The sequence below is a fragment of the Arabidopsis lyrata genome, assembly GCF_000004255.2.
Source record: "Arabidopsis lyrata subsp. lyrata unplaced genomic scaffold ARALYscaffold_54, whole genome shotgun sequence".
Lineage (NCBI taxonomy): Eukaryota > Viridiplantae > Streptophyta > Magnoliopsida > Brassicales > Brassicaceae > Arabidopsis > Arabidopsis lyrata.
The window spans coordinates 46,717-56,580 of NW_003302511.1; the positions used below are offsets into that span (position 1 = coordinate 46,717).

General features: G+C 46.5%; 1 protein-coding gene across 1 annotated transcript; it reads left to right on the top strand.

Moving 5' to 3' along the window:
• Positions 1 to 4,981: 4,981 nt before the first annotated feature.
• On the top strand, positions 4,982 to 6,249 carry LOC110226639 (uncharacterized protein At3g60930, chloroplastic-like). The gene is made up of 3 exons (XM_021018832.1): positions 4,982 to 5,446; positions 5,519 to 5,839; positions 5,953 to 6,249. The coding sequence occupies exons 1-3, from the start codon at positions 4,982 to 4,984 to the stop codon at positions 6,247 to 6,249; spliced, it is 1,083 nt and encodes a 360-aa protein (XP_020874491.1).
• The last annotated feature ends 3,615 nt before the right edge of the window (positions 6,250 to 9,864 follow it).

Below are 9,864 nucleotides of genomic sequence, written 5' to 3' on the forward strand. Positions count from 1 at the left end.
AAATCTGACAAATATGTAGGTCCGGTGATACGTTTGGAAAAAAATTTAAAAAAAAACAGTGAAATATCTAAAAATATCTGGAAATATCTAAATATCTAAAAAATTCTGACAAATGGCATACCTGGCGCCGTCATTTTGAAAAATATTATTAAATAATAGCATAGATTTGTTCATAGTTGTACAGTTGTACTCGGTTGCACATTTTTGCTCATAGTTGTACAATACAAAGATTTTAGTAAATCTAGTTGTTATCAACTCTAATTTAATTTTTGTTGGTGGAATCGAATGTATTGCCTCATAAAAATACCATTACTTTGTATCTGTGCATTTGTATTTATCAAAATACAAGTACTTCAAAAATTTATAAAATTTTAGTTCAAATCTACAAAGTAACCATGAAAGTATAAGGTTGTTAGTGTATGAATGTGGGATTTTGAATAAGAATTTCAGTATTTTAAAAAATATGAAATTTTTTGTTAAAAACTTGTTGTGTAATTTCATTACCATCGTGTATGCCTTTTTAAAGTTTTTTTTTAATTTGGTTTTAAATTTTCATATTATATAAAATTCTGAAAATTGACCAAGGCATTAGACCTTAGTTGTACATGTGGTACTTAGTTGTACCAAGATTGACAAAATTTGCACAGATACGAGAAAGAAATAAACTATAGTTGTACTTGCTAAAATTTAGTTGTACAACACAGAACATATAAGTTTCACAAACAAAACCAATACAAACAACATCGTTTCTTAAATTTACCTAATAAATAGCACTGAGAAATCAACCTTGGTCACCCGCATCGTCTCCATCAACGTCACCATCATTGGTAAACCACTCGCCCAAACCGCTCGATCCATGCAACCTCTTCTTACGTCTTCTTCCTCTATGTTCTCCAACGGAGAGGAATCTTGTTTCTTGTCTTCTTCCTTGTTTTACCTCATAATCCGGAGGATAGGCAAACAGTTCCATTATCTCCTCAGGAAGAACCCATTGACTATTATGGGGAACCGGATAGTCCCCCTTTCGATTTATTCATAAGAAAAGAATGCACTTCTTCATCTTCTGCATTAGAAATCCAATGTACATCTTCTCCGATACTTGTATAGTATCCGTCATAAGCAAAGCGTATGACAGAATTCCTTTTCATTGTCCCTGAAAAAGAAAGAGAGAAAAAACGGCCTATAATTTCATAACTTCCGTAGCAGACCATCAACATAGTTGTACACATTTGTCCCAGTTGCACCAAACTTAGGGTTTCCGTAAATATTCTACTTAGTTGTACTCAGTGGTTCCAGTTGTCCCAAATCTGCAATCCTAAAATATTTCAACAAATCTGCAATCGTAAAAGGTGAGATATTTAGTAGGTTTGTTTTTTAATGAGAGAAGAGAGAGAAAATTTTTGATTAGTTGAATAAAAAATGTGTTGGTATTAAATTAAATGTAGAATTAAAGGGATAAGGGGCATAATTGGTTTATGAGAAAATTGGGAAGGAGAAGGGGTAGTGAGAATAAAGAGGGGTTTTCCAAAAATTGATTTCCCCCAAAGGGAGTGGAGAGATTTAAATCCATGTTGTTGGCATTTATGAAATTTGCAGGATGGTTGTTTCATGATAAGGAGAGGAACTAATGAATGTAGAATTGTAGATGAACTAGTGGACTTGTTCGAATGATCTTCCGGTTGCGTCGGTTTAAGATCAAAGATGAAAATGTTGCATCGGTTTTTTAATATCGAAGATGAAAAGTTGTTTGTAAGATAGTATATGTTATGGTTGTTGTTTGCAGTAAAAGAATCCGGTGACTGGAAATTGGAAAATGAAGCAGTCATTGATTTTTGGAAAGTCTTCTCTTGATATGATAATTCTGTGTTAGCAAAAATCTATTTATAGAGGCCTCTTGGCCTTAGGTTGGATACCAATTCGACAATAGCTTTGTGATCAAGCCAGATTTGTTAGATATTATTAACCAACATTTACATAATAAGAAATCCGAAATAAATGCCAAGATATCTTCGAAAATTATAAGAATTGAATATAGGATATTTAAAGAATATGCTTTAGTTTTTTATTTAAAAATCAGTTGTTATGATTGAATGTCGATTTGATATGGTTCATTTTTGTGGAAGTCGAAACTAACACAATCAAGATTTGTCTAGGGTTTTATTTTAGGGATACGACAAACGTGAATTCTCAAAGAACAACAGAAACGTTTTGTAACCAAAGATGGTGTTCTTGATATTATTGATGAAAAGAGTAGTTTTGATCGTACAAGAGTTTGATCGTAAAAGAAAAAAGGTGTTTGTGCTGTGAGAGCTTTTGCGTAGTGTAGATTCTAGAGCGATATTGCTTGCCCTTTCCTTTGAGCCTTGAATCTCTTTATATAGGGATGATAAACCGCCTCTCCAGCGATATTCTCGGAAGATCTCCATTTATCTCGGAGTCGGCCAGAATATCGCGGATTAGGACAATTTCCTTATTCTTCGGAGTTTTTCGGAAGATTTCCTGATTTGAGTTGATCCTTCGCGATTCTTCCTTATCATTTCCGAGTTTATCGGAAATGATCCTTCTTTTTCGGAAATGATAACTTGCTTGGAAATGATACCTTTAGAGAAGAATATTTACTAAGTCTTTGCTTCGGGCGATGATGAAGACTTCGCCTCGGGGAACTTATGCAACCGGCTCGGGGACAAGAGAGGCATAGCCCAGGTTCCCGAGGGAAAACCGGCTCGGGTTCACGGAAAGAGGCAGCTCGGGGGTCTTGACATGAACCGGCTCGGGCACTTGAAGGGAGCCGGCTCGGGTTCACAAGCTTGCTGACAGACCCGAGCTGACTATGGGTGTTCCCCGAGGCAACCAGTGCAATGACCCGAGGTGAATGGCTGTCTGACCCGAGGTGAATCGGCTCGGGTACACAGGAAGGACTGGCTCGGGCACTCTAGGATGGCTTCTTCGGGTGTCCCCGAGGCGATGGGCTCAGAAACTCCCGAGGCGACCAGGCTCGGGTACCCCCGAGGTAATTGGGCTCGGGTGCTTTAGATGTATTGTTCAAATAGCCCCGAGGCGAAGGGCATGCCCGAGGCGATGGGCTAAAGGTATGCCCGAGGCGATGGGCTCGGGTTTACTAAATCGATTAGATTGATATCCCGAGATGAATGATGCGATGCCCGAGGTGATCACTGAGACTCCCGAACTATTCTAAATCTGGCTCGGCGCTAAAAGATGGAATCCGACCCCAACAGTTAGCCCCCCAGCTCGTTAGGTTGAGGAACCAAGCGTGACGAGCTTTATGACAATTAGGCCGAGCCGTTTACCTTGAACAGTTTGTGGCGATTTGAATTCCTTTGTCGTTTCATCTTCTCTTGGCGTGTGACGGTTGGGATTCCTTCTTGAGAAGTGGAAAGGTCCTTTCGCTGATTCCCGAGACTCGTGCGGATGCGAAGTATCTTATTTGATTTGTGTGTGCCCGACGCGCCTTTAGACGCGGACGCGATGTTTTTATTTGGTTCGTTCGTACCCGACGCGCCTTAAATCCCTATAAATACTAAGTCTCCGACTCGTTCTCTCATTTCGCAACTGCAAAGGAAAATTTTCAAGGTTCGTTCTCTTCTTTCTCTGATCTTGAGTTCTTGCATTTCTCTTCTTTTTCCGTTATACTTCCGTCGTAGTGCCGCCGTCATTAGGTCTAGATTGATTTCTCCGATCTGTCGAACTTTGTTATCTCCGATCGACTTCTTCAATCTCCCGAGCCAGAAAATGTCTCTATCTGATTCCAGCGATTCGCCCCGAGGCGACACTCATCTCCCCGTCTACAAGAGAAAGATGGTCTGGAGTTCCTCGAGCGACCCCGAGGCGGACCATCAGATCGTGTTGTACCGTGGGTGTGATGCAGAGTCGGCTTCACGGGAAGAAAACCCGAGCCGTTTCATTGTTCGGGAAGACGCGGTTGCGAATGTGGCTCGGGATCAGGATTTGCCTGATGATCCCGAGGCGATTTTGAGTAGAAGGAGGGCCCATCCACCGGCAGCTGATGAAGCTGGAGCATCGTGCTGGCGAAATGCCCCCGAGGCGCCTCTTCTTCCTATTAAGGCCGAGGAGGTTCATTACGATTCTGACGAGGCAGCTAGGTTGCTCCGAGCTAAAGTCCAAGCAGCCAAGGGTCAACAGAAGAGAAAACGAGCCAAGAAAGCTAGGAAACCTGATCCCCCGGGTTCTACCTTATGCACGGAGGATTCCCTTCGGGATCTCAAGGCTCGTTTTGGTTTTAGCGAAGGGGTTGAACTAAGACTTCCAACTCCAAACGAGCGAGCCGATGATCCACCCGAGGGGTTTTTTACCCTTTACGAGGGGTTCTTCTATCATTGCTACCTTTGGCTTCCAATCCCGAGGCCGATTTTGGCGTTTCTGTGGTCGTACAAGATTGCTTTATCCCAGATAACGACCCGAGGCTTGCGGCACCTAGTGGGGATTTTAGTCCGAAGTATTGAGACGGTCAATCTCGTCGACTTAAGCCACCTAAGGAATCTCCTAGAGATCCGGCGCATACCGGGCCCTGTTGAGAGATTTTACATATCTCCGAGGCCAAACAGGAGGGTTATCGGTGGTTTCCCGAGCAAGGATGAGAAATACACCGACCACTTCTTCTTCGTAGCCTTAAATGAGTATAGTGTCCATGAGGATTACTTAGGGAAAATTGTTGGAAAATGGAGACAAATCGGTACTACGCCCGAAGCCGTATTTGCTGTCTTGTTTTGCTTTAAACTTTTAACTGATCTTTTTTCTTGTTCATGCAGATCGGAACCCGTCGTTTCTCGAAGACATTCCCGAAGGCTTTCTAGACCTCCACGACGAACTAATAGCTCGGAAGTGCGACTGGACGAAGCACTTTTCCCAGGAAAGGATTGAGAGAGCCTTGCGTTTGTTGCACGGAGCTCCCTGCCAATCTTCTTCAGAATCATCTGACCACCGTCTAGATCACCTCATCGAAATGCAAGGAGCTGCGCAATCTCTGAGAGCCAGGAAGGCTGCTGAAAAGAAGGCGGCTAAGGAAAAAGCCGTTTTGGAGGCAAATTTCAGACCTCCTACTCCTCCCGAGGCCGGTCTTGAAGTCGTCGGCGTCGAGGCGACCAATGAAGCTCGGGATATGGTTTCGATCATGCCCGAGGCGGCTGGGCGAGTCTCTCCTCCGACCGGTATCCCCGAGGTGGCCGGGACCTCGGCTATTGTCGCTCTGGGTGCCGAGGTGAAAACTAAGGCGAAGGTTAAGAGGCCCCGAGGTGATAGCTCGGGAAGTCGTAGGAAAGAGAAGAGGAGTCGCAACGAGGCTCCCATCTACAAGGATAAGATGGCATCTGCTAATCTTATCGCTTCTTGCTCGGGTCCGACCCTAGCTGCGCCCGAAGCTTTGCTGGAGGCTGAAAATTACCGCGAGACTGCTGCGGGATTTCTGAAGGTAATGGTTTATCTCCGAAGCATCCTAAACCTTTTAACATTCTTAGTACTAACTTTATTTTTTGCGTTCCAGGCTTTCCATTCGATGAACCGCATGGTTCGAGCCTACGACTCCTCGAACCGTAGATACGAGACTTCCCGAGCCGAGGCGGAGGTAAGAATTGCTGGGGCCGATGCCAAGATGGTCGAGGCAGAGGCCAAGATTGCCGAGGCGGCGACTAAGGTTGCCGAGGCGGATGAAGCCAGGCGGGAAGCCGAAGCGTTGGCTAAGGCAGAGAAAGTCGAACGATTAAAGGTGGCTGAGGACGGTCTTCGTCTCCGTCGGAAGATGGAAGCCGAAATCGAACGCGTGAAACGACTATTCACCGAGGGAGAATCGCTTCGGGAGAAGGAGGTACGTCGGGAGAGGAAAGCGGCTAAGAAGGAGTTCGCCAAGAAGGTCGAGGCGATAGAAGCGAAGACGGACCTGTATGGGAAGGCGTCCGAGCGCTACATGTTCTCGTCCAGGCCAGAGCTAACGCTGAATTGATCGCCGACCTTGAAGGCGGCAAAAATGTCGAGGATGAAAAGGAGGAAGTTCTCCAGTGGAAAGCTGAGTATGGAGATGCTGAGGAGGAGTTTGTGCGGATCGGAACCGAGCTGCGAGAGGACCTGAGGCTTCCTCCGGCTTCTCCGGATTCTGTTGAAGATAATTTCGGAAACAGGTCAATCGAGGGGGTTGCCGCGGGAATTGGTATTACGGACCAGGCCGGCACGAATCTGAGTTCCGAAGTCGCACATGTTCCGGAGGGGCGGGATGAGTAGATCCGTGGCGTATTCCTTCTTTTAATTCTGGATTTTTGTAAGACTTGATGCCTGGACGGCTTTATCCACTATTGATAATGAATATATTTTGTTCTCGATAATTTTCTTGTCTCAGAGTAACTTTCCGAACCACTTTTCGAACCAGGCAAATCGTGTACCAGTGTTAAGTAAACTGGGTTTTGGTAAGTAGGACTAATCTTTGTCGGTTGCGATCCGAGCTGATATAGTCGATGCCAGTGCTTAGAAGCGAACTGGGGCACCAGTGTAGAGGTCAACTGGGTTTTCTGAAGACGATTTCTCTATGGCAGGATATCTCCGACCGAACCATCTTGACTGTTTATATAGCGCGCTGTAACCGAGGCGGTGAAAAGAGCTTTTTCTGTCCGAGGACGTGGCCATCGTCCGAACGAACTTTTAGCTTTATAGATCGATAAGATGACCGTTAAAATCTCCGAGGTGGATAAGATTGATAACCCGAAGGGTAAAAACTTAGTGAATTTGAAAAATTTAGTGGGAGTATATAAGTATACGGACCCACTCCCCCCTTTTTTAATTAGGGGGGGTAGCTGAACTCGTCCGAGGACGAGATGCCTACGTACCCTTTTCAGGGATCAAGCCACCCCGTAGTTCAAGTACATGCGTACCTTATGTTTTTAGCGGTAATATCTCCTTAGATGCATTGCGTTCCAGGATCTAGGTACCGCTTTTCCGTTGATGTTGATGAGTTCGTAGACGCCGGGACGGATTACCTTTGCGATCGTGTAAGGTCCCTCCCAATTCGCGCCGAGTTTGCCTGCGTTCTGCTCGGCGGTATTCTGGAAAACTTTGCGCAGTACAAGATCTCCTTCGTGGAAACGGCGATGTTTTACGTGAGAGTTGTAGTACCGAGCCGTTGCATTCTGATAGTTCTGCATTCGAACCAAGGCCGAATCTCTTCTTTCGTCAACTAAGTCCAGCTCGTCCAGCATCATCTGAGTGTTGGAATTTTCCTGCTCGGGGAGAAAACGTCTTCTCAGTCCCGGGATCTCGGCTTCGGTGGGAATCACACACTCCGTGCCATAGACAAGGGCGAAAGGTGTTTCTCCCGTGGCTCTCCGTGGCGTGGTTCTGTGTGACCAGAGTACTCCTTCTAATTCGTCGGCCCAGCGGCCTTTCTTTGCGTCGAGGCGCTTTTTTATTCCGTCGAGAATCGTCTTGTTCGCCGCTTCGGCTTGTCCGTTCCCCTGAGGATACCGAGGCGTAGATTTGCTGAGGCGAATTTTCCATTTCTCGCAGAATCCTTCGAAGCGAGCCGAGATAAACTGCGATCCGTTGTCTGTAACGATCTCGTAAGGTATCCCATGGCGGCATATGATGTTCTTCCAGACAAAGTTCTCGACCTGCGCATCTTTGATGCTGGCGTAAGAGTCCGCCTCGATCCATTTGGAGAAATAGTCTGTCAGTACGAGGACGAGTTTCTTCTGCTTGGAGTTGTGTAGAGGTCCGATGATGTCCATGGACCATCGCATGAATGGGTAAGGCGAAGTTATAGAAGAGAGGAGCTCGGCGGGTTGATGAATGGTTGGTGCGTGCCTCTGGCATTTATCACATCGTTGAGAAAATTTCTCGCAGTCTTTGACCATCGTCGGCCAAAAATATCCGTGGCGCTTGATCTTTATAGCCAGAGCTCTCCCGCCAGAATGGTTTCCACAAGATCCGCCGTGAACTTCTTCCATGACTCTCCGAGCTTCGTTTCCTTCGACACAGATAAGGAGGGGGCCAGAAAATCGCCATTTAAAGAGCTCTCCGTCGACCAGAGTATACCGAGCCGCTTTGGCCTTAAGTTTCCGAGCTGCCCACTTTTCAGTAGGAACTTCTCCATCGGCAATGTAGCTTCGGATGGCTCCGATCCATTTGGCGTCGCTTCCGTATTCGGGCTCGGTTGCGTCCGTAGTTTGCTGGTCTAGTTGTTCGATGTCCATTTCTTCCGGTTCTTCTGTCTCCCGAGCTGTTAGAACTTGGTCCTTGCTATTATCTTCAATGCTCGGCTTTTCGATGAACTCAACCGGTATGATCCTCTTCAGATTTGGGTCGGAGGTTGAAGCTAGAGCCGCTAAGGCATCGGCCGATGTGTTCTCACCTCGTGGGATTCTGGTCAACTCAAACTCTCCGAACTGTTTTGCTAAGTCTTGTGTGAGAGCGAGATATGCTTCCATTCGTTCGTCGCGAGCCGCGTATTCTCCATTGAATTGATTAGCCACGAGCTGGGAGTCGCAAAAGGCTCGCAGCTTGTTGATCTTAAGTCCCCGAGCCAGCTTAAGTCCTGCTATCAATGCTTCGTATTCGGCCACGTTGTTAGTCGCGTCGAAATTCAGCCGAAAGGATTGTTCAAGGATTTCACCCTCTGGCGATGCTAGGCGGATTCCGACGCCAGAACCTTGTTTTGAAGATGAGCCGTCAACGTGGAGGATCCAAACAGCGTTGGGTGACTCTTCTCGGGCGTTCTCTGTTGGCAGCTCGATGATAAAATCGGCCAGGACTTGAGATTTCGCGCATGTTTTGTTCCTGTATTCGATGTCATACTCGCTGAGTTCTACCGCCCACTTGGCCAGGCGTCCCGATTGGCTCGGACTGTGTAGGATGGTTCGGAGTGATACGGGTGCCATGACGACAATCGAGTGAGACTGGAAGTATGGCCTTAGCTTCCGAGCTGACATTACTACGGCGAGGGCGAGCTTTTCAGTATGCGGGTAACGTGTTTCCGCGTCAGTGAAAGTTTGTGAGACATAAAATATCGGCTTCTGCTCTCCTCTGTCTTCCCTGACTATGACTCCGCTTATAGCCGTATCAGAGACTGCGATGTACAGGAATAGCGGCTCGCCCGGGACTGGTTTCGCTAACACCGGTGGATTAGCTAAATACTTCTTCAGTTCCTGGAAAGCTTCTTCGCAGCGATCGGTCCATTCGAATTTCTTGTTCCCGCGCAGAGTATCGTAGAAAGCTAGGCATTTGTCAGTGGATCGCGAGATGAATCGGTTCAAGGCTGCGACTCTCCCGGTGAGACGTTGGACTTCGCGCTTGTTCTGCGGTGAGGGCATGTTCAGTAGAGCATCGATCTGCTTCGGGTTTGCCTCGATGCCTCGGTGAGTTACGAGATATCCCAAAAATTCTCCAGACTTTACCGCGAAACGACATTTTGCCGGGTTAAGCTTCATGTTGTGCTTGTTGAGCTGACGGAAACAGTCGCGTAGATGGGCTATGTGATCGCTTTCTTCAAGGGATTTGACTAGCATGTCGTCGATATAAACTTCCATCGTCTTCCCGAGCTGTTCGGAGAACATCCTGTTGACGAGTCGCTGATACGTCGCGCCGGCGTTCTTGAGTCCGAAAGGCATGACTTTGTAACAGTAGATACCTCGGTCTGTGATGAATGCTGTCTTCTCGCGATCGTCGGGGTGCATGAGAATCTGATTGTATCCTGCGAAAGCATCCATGAATGATAGCAACTTATTTCCCGCGGTTGCTTCCACTAGACGATCGATATGTGGGAGCGGAAAACTGTCTTTAGGGCAAGCTTTGTTCAGATCGGTGAAATCAACGCAGACTCTCCACTTGCCGTTCTTCTTTTTAACCACA